This window comes from Motacilla alba, chromosome 4 (genome assembly GCF_015832195.1).
Source record: "Motacilla alba alba isolate MOTALB_02 chromosome 4, Motacilla_alba_V1.0_pri, whole genome shotgun sequence".
NCBI classification, from domain to species: Eukaryota; Metazoa; Chordata; class Aves; order Passeriformes; family Motacillidae; genus Motacilla; species Motacilla alba.
Window position 1 is genome coordinate 277,171 of NC_052019.1, and position 20,739 is coordinate 297,909.

Here is a 20,739-nt window from a genome sequence, read left to right on the forward strand (position 1 = left end):
GATTTAGTCACCAGTGAGCCAGCGTGTTGTGCACTTATTAACCTGCAGGGCTCCATTTTCAGGAGCCGTATAGATTTTCTTAAATAGAATTTTATTTGTGAGCAGAGATGCTGCACAGTGTGAAAAACATCTTTGTGTTGCTATAAAAGCAGAGTTACTACAAAATATTGGAGTCTTCCCAGGCTGACTATGTTCAAAAAACAAATGTGAAAACTTGAGAATCCCTAGGGAAAGAATTCCACAGCTTTGGAAAGAGGCTCTCATAGGTGTATTTCTCCTATAAATTGGCAAAGCAAATGGAAAGATGAGAATGAAATTACAGGTGGAATTGAACAATGTGGAATGTAATTGTTAATCAGCTCATTAGGAAAAGTAGTTAGATACTCTCCTCACCCTCGAAGTGTTCTTCAGCTTGGATTTATGGAGTGTTTTGCCTTTGCCAGGTACTTAGCAGTCTCATTAATAGATACATTTTTATTTCTGAAGGACTATTCTCAAAGACAGCCGATTTTTCCGCTACTTGCACACAGCTGTGATAGTGAGTGGGACCATGCTGGTGTTTGGAGGAAACACTCACAACGACACCTCCATGAGCCACGGAGCCAAGTGCTTTTCTTCGGATTTCATGGCCTATGATATCGGTAAGTTCTTGCAGAAATAATAACAAACCCCCAAATCCTTGGCTGTTCCCAGGGAACTGTCCTCAGTTTGTCTCCAGAATGCTGGTTTATGGTGGGTGTATTATCCCAAATGCTGCTGGGCACAGGGATCTGCAATCAGGAGAAGCTCATAACCTTGCTACAGAATTCCAAGCACATGAGGTGCAGTCATTCCCAATTACAGGCAGCAGCAGTTCCTTTGTTAACAGTTTATACACAACCTTGGGCATTAAAAATTAGGTTTTAAACTGCATATTGTTATGGAATCATAAAACCATGGAATCATTAATGTTGGAAAAAACCTTTAAGATCACCGAGTCCAACTGGCAACCCAGCACCACCACCATTTTCACCACTTAACCATGTCCTCAAGTACCACATCCACATGTTTTTGAATGCTTCCAGAGATCCATCACTGCCCTAAGCAGCTTATTCCAGTGTTTTGCAACTCTTTGCATGAAAAAATACTTCCTAATATCTAATCTACATCTTCCCTGGCCCAACTTGAGGCTGTTTCTTGTCCTCCCATCTCAGCCATAAATCTATTCTGATATTTGGAGTGTGTTTTAATCTATGATTGATCAAAAATTCAAGTTCTTAGGACAGTTACAAACACTAGACCCTGCTGAAACTCCACATGTACAGTGCACTGCTTTATTCAATCCTAAAGCCAAATTATTCGGTTGGACTTGCTGAGTTTCAGTAGCCAGGAGAGGGCAGCATTTATTTGTGGATTTGGATTCCAGAGAGTGTGAGTTTAAGAAGAACTAGGAAGGAAGACGTGAAATTACATAAAAGAAGGTGCATACACACACAGATAATTCACACTGGGGAAAAACACCACTCTGTACTCTGACATTCACCTTTTGCTCTCAGAATGCCCTAAATGTGGCTTCCCTGAAATGATCCAAGTGACTGTCCACCAAGGTCTCACTCCTGGTTTGTGAGAGGAAAATGCAAGTGAATACTTGGGCCATCAGGGTTTGGTATCCTTGTGCCCTTTTGCTCTCTGTTATAGCAGTCATTCCATTCTGCCTCCTGTGATTTCTAGCTACATCCCTCTGGAAGCTTTGTGTGCTCCTAGCTGGCTTGATTATGATTTTTTTTTTTAATTGAGGAGATAAAATGAGGTATTTGACCAGGTTGGATGGGGCTTGGAGCAGCCTGGTCTAGTGGAAAGTGTTCCTGCCCATGCCTCAGAGCTGAAATGAGATTATTTTAAGGTGCCATCCAGCCCAGAGTATTTTGTCATTCTGTGGCAGTCATAAAAAGTTTGATTTTTTTTAAACTTTGGTAGCAACAGTGATAGATTTTTCTTTCTGCATTCTGCTATCTGCCCTGACCTATTGAACTCTCTGTTAGGTGTAAAACACAAATTGCATTAATTTGACAAAATATGCCAGTAATGATGTTCAGGTTTGGGTAATGTTACATGACATGAGTGAGGTAGTCAACATCCTCAGTTCTTACCAGAAATACACTGACGTGAGCAGCTTACATGGTTTTACCTCACATGGTGGGTGAGAGGTGTTCTTGAGTCCCCTCATTCCTTAGAGAAGAGATTCTCAGCCTGAAAAGAGCAGCATTTTTTTTTCAGAAATGAGACCACTTCTGTTCTCTTCATTGCCAGAGCCATTGTGCATGATTTCCCCTATGCCATGTGACTAGGAAGGCATTAGGGTGGTGGCTCATCATCTGTGTCACAGCAGAAACACCTTTTCAGTGGTTCTTCATGCATGACCTGTGGAGTAGTTAATGAGCCTGGCCATGCTCCTGTTGGTGTCCATGGGAATAAGCCCATATAACCCCCCTGTTATCTATCCCTCGATGTTCCCAAGGCACGAGAAAATCAAGCAAGGTCAGTTGATACTGAGAGCCTTCAATGAAGAGGCTTAATAATTGTCTTTATTCCCTACTTTTATAGTATGCTGTCTGTAATTTTCTACATCTTCTTGATTAGCCGTCATGATTGATTAATGATCACAGTGATGATTGGAAGACTGGAGAGAAGTGGAATTAAACCCAGTCTGAAACAAATGCTTCAAATCTAGGTCTTCTCCTTAACCTTTGTCATTAAAACTTTTTTTGGTAGTAACTAATTTTATTTACATCATCAATTTTTTCTGGTTTTCCCTCCTCAAATTTCCAAGTAACCAGAGCACATGCACTGAGTGTTGGGAGGACATAAAACCTTTTTCCTGTGTGGGGCAATGCTAACAGCTTGCACTGAGATGTGTGCTAGGGGTGAGCAATAAAAATTCTTGAATGCTTCGTGTTCTTTATCCTCTACTTGGCCAGCTTGGGGCATATTCAATCCAAGTTGTCCAGGTGCTGCCTAGTTTGGGAAGGTTTCAGGATAACAGTCCAGCTGTGTGCATGTGTTATTCTCCATTCTCAGGACAAGCCTTTGGGTTGTTGACATTTGGGTTGGGTGAGCACTTGGGCAGAGCTGTCTCTCAGTATTTTCCTTGTTTTCTGCACACTGAAATGACCAATTAGCTCTTCCTATCCCCAAAATTGGTCTCTCTGGCCTTTGTCAAAGTTTCCTGCTCTGCAGCAGCTTTGTGTGGAAAAATGCCTCACTTCATCCTCCACCTGCTACTTATGTAAAGGTGCTGCTTTTAAATTGATCTTTTCTCCCCACAGAAGAGGCTAAAACTCTTCTATTTACACCATGAAAATTTTGATTCTGATGACAAGCACAGGGAGAGGCTGGATGTTTTTGTAGCTGGTATGTTTGAACAGTGCATTTAATAAATCCCAGCATTGTAAGTTTTAGGTTAAGTCAGGAAGGAGAAGATTCTTTGTAGTCTCAGAATTACTTGGTTTCTCCAATATTTGATCTCTGGTTAAAAATGGCAAAGAAGCTTAGAAAACAAAATATTCCAGGCCTTCTATTAATCTAGAAAAACATGTTTCTTGGGCTAACATAATACACAATTTGATGGCTAAAAAATTGCAAATTGCTGCCCAATTTTTCTGAAGTCTTCTGTTAAAAATTGGAACTGTCATGCTTGGCTTGGGAGTGGTGCTGGGTTAGGTTAAACTCTTTGAAAATGGAGCAAATGTCATGTAAAAATAAATTCCAGAATCACAGTTTATCAAAGTACTAAATCTGTGTCTTCTGTCTTTTCTTTATGAGTGTTTTTGAACAAAATTGCTCTGCATCTGTTGTTTTATCCAACAATTCTCCAATTAAATTTAGTAAAAAATTAAAACTTTGTTTTTCTTTGCCTGTTCAGTTTATCCATGGACTACTTTGGTTTGTGGGCTTTTTTTTCCCCAGAGGGTCAGTCTACTACGGTTTTATCTCATATTAAAGAGTCTTAGGAGTATTTGAGGGCCCTGTAGATCTTTACAGAAGATTGACTTTTCTGTCTTAATTGTATAAATTGCATCCAAGTGCCTCTGGGATATTGGCCCCCAAGGTGATCCATTCCCTTTATGAAGTTTAAGTGTTATGAATTGGACTGACTTTTCCTACTTCTGTTCCTTTGCTCAGTGGGTTACATGTTTCTTAATTTGTTTTTTTCTCCCATGCTGCCCAAAGAAAAAAAATTACCTGAGAAACCAAGTAAAAAAATGAAGCAGAACTTACAAATTTTATGCTAATAGAAAAAGATGAAATAATCTAACATTGTATTAAAAGAGAAAAACAGCCACAAATCTTTAAGCTATGATGAGTGAAAAATATTTTTAAAAACATGGATATCTGCCCTCTAGGAACATAATGGCAATGGAAAAAGTAAAAAAAAAGATAAGCCTCTGTTCTCAGTGACACTGGTTTGGGGCAAAACTGCAAATAATTCATGTATTAACAGATAAAACCAGAACTTGTTACATGGTGAAAAATTCTGCTAGTAAAGGAGGAAAAACAGTTTCTTCTTGTCCTGTTCCCTGGGAGCAGAGCCCGACCCCCCGGCTGTCCCCTCCTGGCAGGAGCTGTGCAGAGCCACAAGGGCCCCCTGAGCCTCCTTTGCTCCAGGCTGAGCCCCTTCCCAGCTCCCTCGGGAACTCTGCAGCCCCTTCCCATCTCCCTCAGGAACTCTGCAGCCCCTTCCCATCTCCCTCAGGAACTCTGCAGCCCCTTCCCAGCTCCCTCAGGAACTCTGCAGCCCCTTCCCAGCTCCCTCAGGAACTCTGCAGCCCCTTCCCAGCTCCCTCGGGAACTCTGCAGCCCCTTCTCAGCTCCATTCCCTGCCCTGGCCACGCTCCAGCCCCTCAGAGCCTTTGCTGAAGGATCCCAGGTGCCTGGGGATCTCTCAGGAAGAAACTGCTGTGTGAGTTGTTCTGTTCATTGTCCAGAGGAACATTTCTGAAATGTTTTTTGTCACTTGCAGCCTGTGATCGATGGTCTGTGCTGCCTCGCCCGGCTCTGCACCACGATGTCAACAGGTTTGGGCACTCTGCTGTGCTGTACAACAGGTGAGGGCACAGGTGTTCTGGGGCTTTGGGCACTGCTGTACAGCAGGTGAGGGCACAGGTGTTCTGGGGCTTTGGGCACTGCTGTGCTGTACAGCAGGTGAGGGCACAGGTGTTCTGGGGCTTTGGGCACTGCTGTGCTGTACAACAGGTGAGGGCACAGGTGTTCTGGGGCTTTGGGCACTGCTGTGCCGTACAACAGGTGAGGGCACAGGTGTTCTGGGGCTTTGGGCACTGCTGTGCTTTAGGGAATGGGTACAAGTGGATGAGGAACTGCAGCATGGCTGAGGGTCTGGCACAAACCTCCTTGTCCATAGAGCTTTGGACTGCCCCATCCCTGGAAGGGTCCCAGGCCAGGCTGGATGTGGTTTGGAGCAGCCTGGTCTAGTGGAAGGTGTCCCTGCCCGTGGCAGGGAGTGGAATGAGGAGGGATTTAAGGTTTCTTCCCACCCAAACCATTCTGTGAATCTCTGAAAGTTTTCAGATCTTCACTCTTGTAATGTTTTTAGAATTCACCTGTTCCCATCAGCCCTTCTTTACTGGGCTAAACTGTCTCAGCTCACTTAGTTTTTTCAATAGTTTGATTTTTTGTCATTATTTTTATATATATTTCTATTTTTTAGTTATTTAATAATTGTGCATTTCAATGCATTTCACACTTCTTTCTTAGTTGCACTGACAACATTTGTTTCCAAATCTGAATTTCCCTCATGCTTTTTAAAATTTGTCCATGTTTCACTTTACACACCTTATCCTGTGGGGCTGCTCTTCCCCAGGCCCATGATGTTCAGTATTTGGGTGTGATCTTAGGTGAGATTTTGGCTGTTAAGCCTTACAGGCTGTAGTGATATCCCTGCTTCCAGATTAACAACTGTTACTGGATCAGTGCAACCAAGTTTGAGATATTTATTTCATAGGAGTTCTAAAATAGAATTAAAATCATAATAAAAATACTTATTATTCAACCAGAACTTCTCTTTTCAGCTTTTCAGGCCTTGGCCCTTCTTCACTGTATTTTTAAATGTGCATTGACAGACAGATGCACAGAGAATTTCTGTATGACATTTTTGTATAAATGTTAAAGTTTAATGTTTTGTCTGGCGCAGCTGGGATACTGAAGGAGGTTTGAAATCCCCCACTCCTCTCTGTACAAAATATTATTTGTTTGGGATTTGTTTTGGGTTTTTTAGTTGACACAATGACTCTGCTCAGTTGTTACCAGCCATGCAAGCTGTGGTTTTCTTACAGAGGAGCAGAGAGAGTGACAGCAAAAAATTGTTTTGTCACAGTTTCTGAACTCTGGTTCAATGCTATGTTACAATCTCCCCAGTTTTTAGCTTTCCTCCATGTCTTGCCAGTGTAGATTACAGGAGGATCCCACATTTTTACAGCATTTTATGTATAATCATGTTGATCAGGTCCCCTCAAAGTTTGGACTGGAGGGGAAGATTGGTTGATGACCTTGAATAGCTTTGACTCTGTGTTGAGTCTCGCTGGCTTCTCCGAAACAGTGAAATTTGTCTGACCTTTTCTTTAGTGCCTCCCTTAACCAAGAGCTATTTATTTGGATTTATATATGCTGGCATGTAATAAAACACTTCTCTCAGACCTTAAATCCCATTTACTGGAGCAGTGCTCTTTCCATGAAAACAGCTGCGAGTTTTTCTCTCTTTGCTTCCATGTTGTCCAGCACCATGTATGTGTTTGGAGGCTTCAACAGCCTCCTCCTGAGTGACATCCTGAAGTTCACACCTGAGAGATGTGAGGCTTTTGGCAACGAGTCGTCCTGCCTGGGGGCTGGCCCTGGAGTCAGATGTGTGTGGGCTCCCCACCCTCCCCGCTGCATCCCCTGGGAAAATGCAACACTGGAGCAGCAGCAAAAGGTCTTTGAAGACTGTCCTCCCAAGCCAGGTATGGGTCCCCTTCTTTCTGTTCCCTTTTCTGAAATGTGTGCAGGTTCTTTTTCTCCTTCCAAACTCCTCCTGTGTTAATTGTGTGCCATTCCAAGGTCAGGTTTTACTTGGGGTGGGCTGTGGTTGGGTTTCCCTGTGTCCTGGGAGCCCTTCCTCTGGCCAAGGGTCATGGAGATGTGGAGGTGTTTCTCTCTTCTGCTCCTGAAGCTGCTTGTTCATGAGATCTTTTTCCTACCCTGCTTCTTGGACTTACTTTTCTATCCCTAACAAGCATCACCAGCCAGGGACCAGGCCTGGACCATCATTCTGTAAATGTTTGCTCCAAGAATTGACCTTGTGAGAGCCAAGAATTGGCTGAAGAGCACCATGGGGCAAGGGAGGGCATCTGGATCTGGTGGAGTTATCCTGTACTCTTCAAAGAGACAGCAGGAACACTGCTTTAGAAAAAGTTACTTTGTTTTTTTGGCGGGGGGTTGGTACGAGATGATCTTTAAGGTCCCTTCCAACCCAAACCATTCTGGGATTCTATGGTTCTATGTATAGAGGCAGATAAAATGAAATAATGTTTTAAGGTCTGATTCCTGTGTTTCCTTAGGATAATTTTAAACAACTTTATCCTGATACATTCATTATACAGCCCTTGATTCTGTAACAGATGTGCAGCTTTTAATTATTTAACAGAAACTGATGTAAGGGGACATTGCCTTGCTGGGCTCCCAATGCACAGTAAATTTTCACAAAACACGGGCAATAAATAATTGGAAAGATGAATGAAAAGTTCAAGCTTCACATGAAAATGCTCCACTTGAAAGCCAGACTTGCAGGAAGATGGGCCTGTGCTGGGGGATGGCCACTGTCCCTGTGGATATCCTCTGGCATCATTTCCCTGGGCATTAACGTGTCTTAGTTCATGTGCTTCCATGTCTTGGTGCATTATTTTCTGGTGGTGTGTTTTTGGGCTCCTTGGGTACTAAAAATGATTGCTGCTGTAAATTAAAGCAATTTTCTATCAGTTCAAACACATGAAAGTACCTGATTTTAGTTGCTAACAGAAAATCTACAGGCACTGCTATTTGGTTGTGTCTTTTGCTGTAAATAATCAAGTTCTTAGAGCTCTGTCAGGAAATGCCTGTTTTTGGTCATGCAGGTTTTTTTCTTTAATAGCTGTAGACAATGAAAAATGTGATCAGATTACAGACTGCTACAGCTGCACAGCCAACACAAACAGCTGTCAGTGGTGCTCTGACCAGTGTATCCCAGCACACAACAACTGCACAGAGGAACAGGTAATGGCTCTTAACACTTCCCTAGTTTAAATTTACCCTTTGGAATAGCAAATGTCCATGTTTCCATCTGTCAGTGTTATGATCCCTGTTTTGTTATTCCCAGTGCATATCTAGCTCAAAAGTGCTACATGTTTGGATTTTTTCAATTTGATCCAAGGGTTTTACAAGGTATTTTACAAGGAATTTAGGAAGATGGCTGTGGGCAGGGGAAGAGGTAGAGGTTTCACCATGGTATGATTATTCATAAATCACATTTTGGTTTTGATATCAATAGGGCTTTTCCTAGAAAAAACAAAATAGCCCTCTTCTAAAAGCTTTAGTCCAGAAAACATGTCAGACAGTGTTTTGGGTGAATATCTTGGATAACCAGTCCTGGCTGTGCCCAGTTCCACAGCTTTTGGATATAAATTGCTTTGTAGAAGTGGGCTGTGATATTTAGTGTTGTAATCATGGTTGGTATAAACCCACATGGCTGGATATCAGAAAAAGTCTCACCTGTGCTATTTATTTTAGGTTCCTGTTACTCTCTATGAGAATTGTCCTAAGGATAATCCTGCCTATAACTGTAACAAAAAGACAAGCTGTAAAAGCTGTGCCATGGATCAAAACTGTCAGTGGGAACCTAGGAATCAGGAGTGCATTGCTTTGCCAGGTAAGTACTGGTACCAAATTCACCCACTCCAAAAGTTGTTGTGAGTTTTTTAAAATTTTTGTTGGTTTTAACCCCAAATGTTTAATTTTTAGTGTTAAGATAGAGCAAATAGTGTTGTTTAATCATAACAGCTTTGGTATGGAATTTAATTTGTAGTGAATCCAGCAAGTCTACTGGAATATTTTTCATTCCCAGTTATCTGAAGAGGACTATGATCACTCGTATAATTATTAGGCTGTATGTCATCTCTCCCTTTTCATTTGATAAAAGCTGTTGATAATAGGCTTCTGCAAGATATTAGATTTAATAATGCATGCTATTTAATTTGGAAACTAAAATTGTGCAAAAGCATAATGGCACATACTGGACAAATGAGGCAAGTAAGACCTGAAGTGTTTAAGGAAAATTCTCCTATTAGAGTGTTCCCAGTGGAGCTCACAGGAGTTGGTTATTAGTTCCTTTGCAGTAATTTTTTTTTTTATCCTAATGACTGGGAGAGAAATACAGGATCTTCAGTGATTAACATTTGTAGGTAATAAAATATAGGGAAAGGGGAGAAAACCCATGAGACAGGACATTTTAATGGACATGGAAAGCCTTCCCCTAGGAACAGGTAGGTCTGGACATGTCCAGGTCTGGTGTTTGTCAGTCTTCAACAGTTTAAAATTGAGGAGACTTTGAAGAAGAACAATGAAAGTGAAAAAAACATCTTTTAGTGTGATAGATAAAGAGGTTGGTCTGTTTTATTTGATGTAGAAAAGGGGATGATCTGATCATGTGTGTAAAAAGCTCATCTGAAAAATTGTCACCTGAGAGCTTTTCCATCTGTTAAGTCTGAATTCACATTGGAAATGCCCATCAGGGTTTTTTCTGTACGGGAAATAATTAATCACAAAGTGTAAGGAGTTCTTCAGTAGTGGGGTTGTGCTCCAGTTAAGGCAGGGATTAATCCTGGAAGTTGGTGCTCTGGACAGGATTAGTACAAGAACCCTCTCTTGCCAAAAGGTCCCCTGACAGCTGTGGGTGAATAGGTGGCTTCAAGACATCAACAAAATGCAAATTTGTTTTATTTTTTCCCTCTTTCTCCTACAACAATTTTACTGTTCAGCCTTGTAATAAGTGCTTTGATTATGTACAAATGCTGATGTCGGACTTCAGCTCCCCTGAACAGATTTCCTTCTCCTCCAGTATTGTTATGTATCAACACTTCTCAGCACACCTCTAGGTCATACTGGCTTGGGATGGGGCTGTGGATATTTCTTAGTAGTAGGGATCATAGAATCATTAAGGCTGGAAAATACCTTCAAGATCGTCATCAACAACCTCTGTCCCAGCCTCACCATGGCCTTAAGCCACAGCACTAAGGGTCTGCTCATTTTCTGAACACTTGCAGGGATGGGGACTCCACCAGTGACCTGGGCAGCCCCTTCCAGTGCTTGGCAACCCCTTCAGGGAAGAAATTTCCCTGTTATACCACCTAAACCTCTCCTGGCACAACTTAAGGGCATTTCCCCTCCTCCCTGGGGGCAGAGCCCGACCCCCCCAGCTGTGCCCTCCTGGCAGGAGCTGTGCAGAGCCACAAGGGCCCCCTGAGCCTCCTTTGCTCCAGGCTGAGCCCCTTCCCAGCTCCCTTGGGAGCTCTGCAGCCCCTTCCCAGCTCCCTCGGGAGCTCTGCAGCCCCTTCCCAGCTCCCTCGGGAACTCTGCAGCCCCTTCCCAGCTCCCTCGGGAACTCTCCAGCCCCTTCCCAGCTCTGTTCCTGCCCTGGCCATGCTCCAGCCCCTGCAGGGCTCTCCAGAGCTGCCCCAGCACTGGCAGTGCCCCGGCAGTGCCAGCACAGGGACGGGCACTGCCCTGGCCCTGCTGCCACCCCAGAGCTGGCCCAGCCCAGGAACCATTGGCCCCTTTCCCACCTGGGCTCGTGTTTTTCAATGGTTGTTTCACTACCTTGATTGTTGGGAAGGTCATCTGCGTCTCTGGGTTTAGTTTCTTTCCCCTCCTTGTGCCCCAGAAAATATCTGCGGAACAACCTGGCATTTGGTTGGCAACTCCTGCCTGAAGATCACCAACGCCAAGGAGAACTACGATCATGCCAAACTGTCCTGTAGGTCCAACGGTGCTTTACTGGCTTCTCTCACCACCCAGAAGAAGGTGGAGTTTGTTCTGAAGGAGCTGCAGAAGATTCAGTCCTCAGTGAGTGCTTCTCTTGTCCGTCCCTTGCGTAATAAAGCTGTGGCTGTGGAGAAGTCCTTGCTGGACTATTGTGTGCTCTGTACACAATGGAAATGCCTCTTAACCAAAACCAACTGATTTTCTTTTGAAATTCAGTGTACCCTCTGGGTGCTTCTGAGCTGAAATTGTAGAGAATGTAAATGGAAAGGATAAACATAAACATACACAGTGCCTCAGATCACTTTCTGTGCAGGAATCACGCCCGCATTTGCCGGCTGGAATACCGGACTGCAGCAGGAGCCCTCTGCTGACCTGTGCACAATATTTGATAAATAAAAGCCCCTTTAGGGCACTGGCGGTGTTTATTGTAAAGTGTTGAGTTATTTACTCTGCTCAGAAAAGCAACTGTTTAAAATGTCACCTCCTCGTCCCACAGAGCTGCTTGGCTTATTGGGCGTTATTTGGGTGTCATTTAGTGGCAGGTGCTTTTCTGTCAGGCCCGGGGAGAAGTGAATTGGAATTTTTCCCTCTTCATGCATCAATGAAATAAATACATATTTTTTCCAGTCCCTGGGAGAAGAGGAGAGATGTTCAGGGCAGGTTGTGTAGGTGGTGCTACAGCCCTAACAAAGAATGATGCTGTGCATCTCTTCTAAAATCCTGGATTAGCCTGGAAAGCTGCTGTGGCCTGATGGCACATCAGAATAACAGCTCCTGGGTCCCAGAGGCCAGCGTGGGAAGCATTTTCTCTAGGAAAAATGAGGTTGGAGGCAATAGGATTGCTTTTTTTCAACAGAGAACATGCTTCAGTATTTAAGAGAAATATTCCCTTGTTAAAACAAGAACATTCCCTGCCTTGATTCCCTTTGTAATTTTAAAGTGGAGTTTCAATAATTACAGTGTTTTAGAGGGGAGTCAATTTAGCCAAGGAAAGGTAGGGTGCAGTTTAAACAAGACTGCACGTTAAATCTTTGGTAAAATGAGGAATCCAAGCCTGGGATACTGTAAAAAATAATGATTCTGGCAGCTCCAGGTGTTTCTGGATATTCCAGTAGCTGAGTGTAGAGTCAATTCCTAAAGACATATGGCAACCCTTCCCTCATAGTGTTTAAATCTTTACACTGTGTAAAAAAGAATTGTTAATTTGCAGGGTTCTTCTTCCACTTACGGAGTCCTTTGAAAAGTGAGCCTAAATAGACTAGGAGCCTGTTTTAATGGATATTAGGATAGAATGCTTATAAGGTGGGAAAGTATATCCTGAGGAGCTGATCCCAGCGTGGGCAGCAGGGGAGGGAGGACTCTGTCCCTGTGCCCCTCAGGTGAGAGCCCACGGGCAGAGCTGCCCCAGCCCTAGGTGATGCCAGAGGAAAGGTGGGAATGGTGTCCCTGTGCCCCTCAGGTGAGAGCCCACGGGCAGAGCTGCCCCAGCCCTGGGGCCAGCAGCAGGAGCACGGGGAGCTGCTGGAGAGAGCCCAGAGGAGGCCCCGGAGCTGCTGCAGGGCTGGAGCCCCTCTGCTCTGGAGCCAGGCTGGAGAGCTGGGAATGCTCCCCTGGAGAAGGGAAGGCTCCAGGCAGAGCTCAGAGCCCCTGGCAGGGCCTGCAGGGGCTCCAGGAGAGCTTCAGAGGGACTGGGGACAAGGGACAGAGGGACAGGAGCCAGGGAATGGCTGCCACTGCCAGAGGGCAGGGCTGGGTGGGATCTTGGGAAATGGGAATTGTTCCCTGGCAGGGTGGGAGGCCCTGGCACAGGTGCCCAGATTTGCTGTGGCTGCCCCTGGATCCCTGGCAGTGCCCCAGGCCAGGCTGGACACTGGGGCTGGGAGCACTGGTGGCTGTGCTGGGGGAGGCTCTGCTTTGCAGTTGCTCTTTTTTCAAGTAAACTGTATGTAGATGTTTAGTAATAACAAGAAAATATGTTGGTGTTAGCATGATATGCTTTGTAACCCTGTTGCTGTTGGAAGCTGCAGCTCTAGGGTATAAAAGTGCATAAAATCAGTTTAAAGTAGGTGATGTTTACTTATTTTAGCAGTAAAACCACATATTATACCAACAGAGCTCAAATGCTCCTCCCCAAAATGAAAGTGTGCCAAAAAATAAATTGCCACTAGAAATAGTTGTCTTATAGGATCTTAATGTTATGAAGTTTGTGGCCAGCAACACTAATTAAGATTTGATCTGCTGCTTTATTTCTAGCCCAAAACTTTGACTCCATGGGTTGGACTGAGGAAAATCAATGTGTCCTATTGGTGCTGGGAAGACATGTCTCCCTTCACCAACACCCTCGTCCAGTGGCTTCCCGATGAACCCAGTGATGCTGGATTTTGTGGATATTTAGCTGAGCCTTCCCAACAGGGATTGAAGGCAGCAACATGTATCAACGAGGTCAACGGCACTGTCTGTGAAAGGCCAGGTAACAGCAGCTGTCTGCTTGATTTATATTTCCTGGAAGGTAAAGGGAATGCAATTTATTACATTTTAAACCAGCTGCATCATGACTTTGCTGAAGAAAAATACTTCTGAACAAGTGTCTTGTGTACGTATTTCATGCAGGAAATAGAAATTTTAAAAATAGTTCAACATTTACGCTGTAAACCATAAAATATTTGAAGTGCATTATTTTAATTATTTTTTTCTTAATTGCATACCTACATGTGACATTTAGGGTAATTATGGTATGGAGCATCATTCTCCTGTTTCAAAGAAATAAAAAATTAATAGTAACTTTCTGATTGAATTCCCCTTTTTCCCCTCCCCTGCTATGTAGCCAGAGGAGGATTTTATCAAACTTTGAAATTAATTGGCCAAGACACTTTGGAGATATGAGAACTTTGAAAAAAACAGGCTATTTGCTTTTGGGAAAAGTCTTCCAGCTTTATTGAAACTGCATATCTTTTCAGATGGCTTGGTCTGTTAATTCTCCATTGTAGATGATCATTTCTGAATACCAATTAGTGCCTCTTCAAGTATTAGGGAAGTTGGTTGATTAAAAAAAATTTAAGTACACTGCACCAGTTGAAATCATTCTTTGTGGAAGAGCAGGATGCAAATCCTGAATGTGGAACCTGAACTCAAAATTCTGTGTTTTCACTTGCAGCACTTGGGTTAAAGCTTTGTGCTGGCTTTTATGGTCTGAGAACAGTCACTTGAAGCAAAACTTGAAGCATTGGCTCAGAACTACAAACTGCTGAGTTAGTTCAGTGCTTGTTTGATGTCTGGAACTGATCAAATCACTTAAAGCATGTGCCTGCGTGCTCATGTAAAACAGGGCTCTGCCCTGCACTTTGCTGGGGAGGGTAACTAAGGAATGCATCAGCAGATCCGCAGAGAAAAAGAGAGCACAGCTCCGTGCCCAGAGCAGCTGGGGCTGCCCCTGTATCCCTGGCAGTGCCCAGGGCCAGGTTGGGCACAGTGGGAGTGTCCCTGCCGTGGCAGGGGTGGGGTGGGATGGGCTGGGATGGTCCTTGGGTCCCTTCCCAGCGGGAGCATGGTGTGTTGTTCCTGCAGAGAACTGATGTTGTCCTTCCGCAGCCAACCACAGCGCCAAGCAGTGCCGCACACCGTGCGCGCTGCGCGCCGCCTGCGCCGAGTGCACCAGCGGCAGCTCCGAGTGCATGTGGTGCAGCAACATGCAGCAGTGCGTGGACTCCAACGCCTACGTGGCCTCCTTCCCCTACGGGCAGTGCATGGAGTGGTACACCATGAGCAGCTGTCCCCGTGAGTCACCGCGCCGGCTCGGGGCTGGGGGACAGGCCATGAGAGCCGTGTGGGTGTGCTGGGCATCCCTGGGATGGAGGGAACGAGGCTGGGCCGGATGGGCCTTGGAGCACCCCGCTCCAACGAGGCTGGGCCGTGTGGGCCTTGGAGCACCCCGCTCCAACGAGGCTGGGCCGTGTGGGCCTTGGAGCGCCCCGCTCCAACGAGGCCGGGCCAGGTGGGCCTTGGAGCGCCCCGCTCCAACGAGGCCGGGCCGTGTGGGCCTTGGAGCGCCCCGCTCCAACGAGGCCGGGCCAGGTGGGCCTTGGAGCGCCCCGCTCCAACGAGGCTGGGCTGTGTGGGCCTTGGAGCGCCCCGCTCCAACGAGGCTGGGCTGTGTGGGCCTTGGAGCACCCCGCTCCAACGAGGCCGGGCTGTGTGGGCCTTGGAGCGCCCCGCTCCAACGAGGCTGGGCCGGGTGGGCCTTGGAGCGCCCCGCTCCAACGAGGCTGGGCTGTGTGGGCCTTGGAGCGCCCCGCTCCAACGAGGCCGGGCCGGGTGGGCCTTGGAGCGCCCCGCTCCAACGAGGCTGGGCTGTGTGGGCCTTGGAGCGCCCCGCTCCAACGAGGCCGGGCCGGGTGGGCCTTGGAGCGCCCCGCTCCAACGAGGCCGGGCCGGGTGGGCCTTGGAGCGCCCCGCTCCAACGAGGCCGGGCCGGGTGGGCCTTGGAGCGCCCCGCTCCAACGAGGCCGGGCCGGGTGGGCCTTGGAGCGCCCCGCTCCAACGAGGCCGGGCCGGGTGGGCCTTGGAGCGCCCCGCTCCAACGAGGCCGGGCCGGGTGGGCCTTGGAGCGCCCCGCTCCAACGAGGCCGGGCCGGGTGGGCCTTGGAGCGCCCCGCTCCAACGAGGCCGGGCCGGGTGGGCCTTGGAGCGCCCCGCTCCAACGAGGCCGGGCCGGATGGGCCTTGGAGCACCCTGCTCCAGCAGGAGGCTTCTGCCTGTGGCTGGGCGTGGAACAACACAGCCTCTTTCCAACCCAAAGCGTTCTGCCATTGCCTGATTATCAAATCCGAATTAGGGTTTACACAAGTGTTTTATTCTGAAGTATTATCTACTTACAGATTGTAGTAGGAATTCCTACCTTATTTTAAAGAAATTTTTTACTTTTTTGCCCTTTTTAGGTAGATGAGAGCAAAATGCAATAACTTTGTAGTGCTTTAGAATAGTGTGTTTTCCTTTCAAACTGGGGTAAAAGGGCCTAAAAACTTAAAACAAGTGAAGATGTAGAAATTATTTTATTTATGTTGAATTCTGTAGGAGCTGGGTGTGAGCAGGGGCATCACAAGTAGCTCAAAATGTTGCAAAATAAGAGATGAAGAAAATGAATTTAAGGAACATGAAAGTATGAACTTCCCATATTGCCAGAGGTTAAAAGTTGGAGGAAGCATCAGGCAGGAGATGAGTAAGCTAAAATAATGGAAAACAAACCTTTTTTTTCTTTTTGAAGGCAAATATTGTCTATTTAAACATCTAAATAGAAAGTCTGCTTATCTTGCAACACCAAGAATCCAGAAAATATATTTCAAGATGGTCTGGGGATAGAAATAGAAAAAGTTTTAGTATGTAAAGAGTTTGTCACCCCTAAAATCCAGTCCCATTAGAGAAAGGAGGGGCTAAAGGGTAGAATTTTATTCTCCTATTTGTATTCTATGCTTTTTGCCTCAGATAAATACTTTAAATAATAGCATGTGATACTGAAATGTGGTAGGAAGAGACTCCAAGTGACTAAAATGGCTGGTGTTTAGCCTTTGCTTCCAGATGGCTCATTTGATCATCCGATCTATTTTAAATAAATCAGAGATGTTTTGTAGAGGGAACATTAACCTCTGGTGTTAGAGGGTGGCATGCAATGGTTCGAAAAACCTCTGTGTGTGTTGTGCTGTTTTGTAACTCACTGACTATTGGAACCTTTGTTAATAGTGATCTTAGATTCTGGAATAATTATGCTGATAGGAATGAACATGTTGTGAATATCAGAATAAATATTTCTAGATGTGATGAGATAAATATTTTGGTGAGATAAAAATATAGTTATAGAATACATTCTGCATTTTTTGTTGCCTGTGTTTGAGATAGTGATTTTTTCCAGAATTTTGTATCTTGGTTTGTTTTTTTTTTTTTGTAGCTGAAAACTGCTCAGGCTACTGCACGTGTGCTCAGTGCCTGGAGCAGCCGGGCTGTGGGTGGTGCACGGATCCCAGCAACACTGGCAAGGGCAAGTGCATCGAGGGCTCCTACCGGGGGCCTGTCAGGATGCCCACCCCATCCACGCCAGGGAAACACAGCTTGGAGCCTGTTCTCAATGTCAGCATGTGTCCTGTGGAGAACAGCTACAACTGGTCCTTTATCCAGTGTCCAGGTAAATGAGGGGTGTTTAATTGTCCAACGTTTTGGCTGAGTGCAAGGGGAAAGAGTTTTTAAAACTATGGTGGTGTCTTGTGTTCCCTCCTGTTAATGGAGGGAGGAGAAGAGCATGAAATATAAGGAGGAATTACACACTTGGAGATGGAAGGAGCTGTGAAGCGGCTGATCTGCACACGTTTGCTGCATGAAGACATTATTATTTATTACTTGGGAGAAATTTTTCCTTTCCCTACAAATCTTTACTGAGATTTTAACTTTTGTTTATTTATTTATTTTAAGGCTGTTTGAAAGAAAGGCAGATCTTCCTTTAAAGGTTGTTTTAAGAGTTAATAATGTATAGGATGATTTTTAACTAATGTTTTTGACACAAAACCAACACTCCCCTCCCCGTTCCTTGTAAATCCATCCCACCAGCAGCTTCCAGTCCAATGTGCACGTAATGTTTTGCAGTTCAGTTTTCCGTGTGTTGCTCTAAATTCCATTTTTTGATATACACCTGTCTTTGGGCCCATGTATCACTAGCAAGGGACGAGAACCTCTCAGGAAGGTGCACGAAATGGTTTCATTTGTCCTCTGCACAGCGCAGCCTCCTGAGGGTCTCTGTGAGCTGTATTTGAGCAGCAGTACTCAGTTTTCCTGTTTCCCTGTTTCCCACAGCCTGTCAGTGTAACGGGCACAGCCGCTGTGTGAACGAGAGCGTTTGTGAGAAGTGTGAGAACCTGACCACGGGCAGGCACTGTGAGACCTGCATCTCGGGCTACTACGGGGACCCCACCAACGGGGGCACGTGCCAGCGTAAGTGCTGCCCCAGGGCTCCTGCACGGGCTCCTCCATGGCTTTCGCTCTGCTCATTCCTCTGCTGTCTTAACACAAATGATATCCTGATAATTCATGTTTTCTTTCCTGCGGGCAAGGCTCAGTTTTTGTTTTTTCAAATCAAAGACACTCAAACTGCAAAGTGGAATTACTTTCATTGCATGTAAAGATGATTTTATAGCCTCCTTTCTAAACTTGGACCACAGTGAAAAATGTCTGTATTTTAGTCTTTGATGATCCTGTTTTTGAAAGAAACAGTGTTGATCCAAATGTCTTGAACAAATTTCTGCTTATCTAAGTTTCGCCTTCTATTCCTTTTGGTTAATGTGTTCTGTGTTTATAGTTAAAATTGTCTACTTCATAAAGGCTTGCAATGTTTCACTGAAGACTTGGCTGGATTTCAGTTGAGGATTAGGAGAACCCTGTTAAAATTGCATTTCAGTTTGTAAAGTGCTTTGGGACTCTTTGGCACAAAGAACCATTTTCAGCTCTGCAAGATCCAGCTAACAAACTAGGAAAAAGTCTTCCTTGAAAGACCAATGCATTTAATATTGACAAATATTCGTGGAAGACTTGGAGTTTTGACCTGCAACCTTGTGGCATAGTTTTGAGTTGTGGTGAATTTTTCAGTGCTGTGGCATGGGGAGACCAACTATAAACCAGAGACCAAGTGTGAGAGGTGCAGATGTGAGGGATGGTGCTTCTTGCTTCTAAGAGATTTAATCATAGAGTCATGGAGTTGTTTGGGTTGGAAGGGATCTTAAAACTCATCTCATTCCAATTCCCTGCCATGGCAGGGACACCTCCCACTGTCCCAGGCTGCTCCAAGCCCCAGTGTCAAACCCGGCCTGGGACACTGCCAGGGATCCAGGGGCAGCCACAGCAAATCTGGGCACCCTCTGCCAGGGCCTCCCACCCTGCCAGGGAACAATTCCCAAGATCCCACCCAGCCCTGCCCTCTGGCAGTGGCAGCCATTCCCTGGCTCCTGTCCCTCTGTCCCTTGTCCCCAGTCCCTCTGCAGCTCTCCTGGAGCCCCTGCAGGCCCTGCCAGGGGCTCTGAGCTCTGCCTGGAGCCTTCCCTTCTCCAGGGGAGCATTCCCAGCTCTCCAGCCTGGCTCCAGAGCAGAGGGGCTCCAGCCCTGCAGCAGCTCCGGGGCCTCCTCTGGGCTCTCTCCAGCAGCTCCACGTGCTCCTGCTGCTGGCCCCAGGGCTGGGGCAGCTCTGCACGTGGGCTCTCACCTGAGGGGCACAGGGACACCATTCCCACCTTTCCTCTGGCATCACCCAGGGCTGGGGCAGCTCTGCACGTGGGCTCTCACCTGAGGGGCACAGGGACACCATTCCCACCTTTCCTCTGGCATCACCCAGGGCTGGGGCAGCTCTGCACGTGGGGGCACAGGGACAGATTCCCCCTCCCTGCTGCCCACGCTGGGATCAGCCCAGGCACAGGGGGCTCTGGGCTGGGTTCATGTCCAGCTCTCACCCAGCAGCACCCCCAGGTCCTTCTCCCCAGGGCTGCTCTCCAGCCATTCCCCACCCATCCTGTGTCTGTGCTCTGGCTTGCTCCAGCCCCATGCAGACCCTTGCACTTGGCCTTGTGTAACATCATGAGGTCCACTGGGTCCCACGTCTCTGGTCCTTCCAGGCCCCCTTTGGTGCTTTCCCGGTACTGTTGGAGGCCATCTAGGTCCATCTGGGTGTCCCCTCTCCCCTCCAGCGTGCTGACCTCACCAGTTTATTGTCACCAGCAAACTTGCTGTGGGTTCATCAGTCCCAGTGCCCCTGTCACCAGCAGAGATGTTAAACAGCACTGGCCCCAGTGGATTATGTTAGTGGAGTATAGTGAGGTGGAATGAGACAATTAGATACAGTGATGGAAAAGGTAGAAAAAAATAAACATTGCTCAGAGCAGTGTCAGTACTTCTGTGAAATGAGTGTGGGTGGTTTGTGGCCAGCCGGAAAGAATGAAGTGGGGGTGATTAATGAGTGGACATTGAAGACTTTTTATTGCTTCTTCCAAATGTGGCGTCAATCCAGTAGAAAATAGTTGGATATTGATTTAAGATGTTTATTTGGACTAGTGCTGACCTTCTGGATGAACTTGAGGGTCAGTACCTGGAGCATGGAGTCCTGTTTCCTCAAGAGGAGGGAGGTAGTGATGGTTGAGGCTATGAAGAACTTCCCAATAGACAGATTCAAAGAAGGGGGTGAAAATCTCATAGGGATACAGCTGCCTTCCTTAGAGCAATGGGATATGGAATTCCAACACACGGCACAGCGACAGGGGTTCAAAGGAGAAGGTGCATCCCTGACACTTGATTGCACAACCTTATCTGCCAGATAAAATATTGCTGATACTCATAAACTCATTTCAGGTGAAGATACTTTGAAATGCTCCAAAGTTTACTTGAAAGTAATGAATAAATTAAGGCTTAGTTGCCTGAGAAAATACAGAATTCTACCCTGAGCTTTCAGTTTTAATCACTGGATCACAACGTGCCTGTTGGTAGGTGTTGCTTTTCCATGTGTGTGGAAATGGAGAGTAACTTCCTTTGGGCTCTTGTGCATGAGGATTGTCCCAAAATAGTTTGTTGTTGAGATAATGAATGACAGACTGAAATTATCCAGATGCCTGAAAAAGAAATTAGAAAATGTGGAGAGAGATTGTGGAACAGCATTCATTCCTTATCTGATGGAACCAG

At 46.0% G+C, this 20,739-nt stretch overlaps 1 protein-coding gene across 1 annotated transcript in view; it reads left to right on the top strand.

The window, feature by feature from the left end:
- ATRN (attractin) overlaps window positions 1-20,739 on the top strand; it is a 149,181-nt gene that overhangs the window by 56,410 nt on the left and 72,032 nt on the right. Inside the window, exons 10-19 of the mRNA XM_038134564.1 lie at window positions 487-641; window positions 5,000-5,084; window positions 6,772-6,992; window positions 8,159-8,280; window positions 8,794-8,932; window positions 10,943-11,124; window positions 13,297-13,513; window positions 14,632-14,817; window positions 16,982-17,215; window positions 17,878-18,015. Coding sequence (XP_037990492.1) covers window positions 487-641; window positions 5,000-5,084; window positions 6,772-6,992; window positions 8,159-8,280; window positions 8,794-8,932; window positions 10,943-11,124; window positions 13,297-13,513; window positions 14,632-14,817; window positions 16,982-17,215; window positions 17,878-18,015 — 1,679 coding nt within the window. The remainder of the gene's footprint in view (window positions 1-486; window positions 642-4,999; window positions 5,085-6,771; window positions 6,993-8,158; window positions 8,281-8,793; window positions 8,933-10,942; window positions 11,125-13,296; window positions 13,514-14,631; window positions 14,818-16,981; window positions 17,216-17,877; window positions 18,016-20,739) is intronic.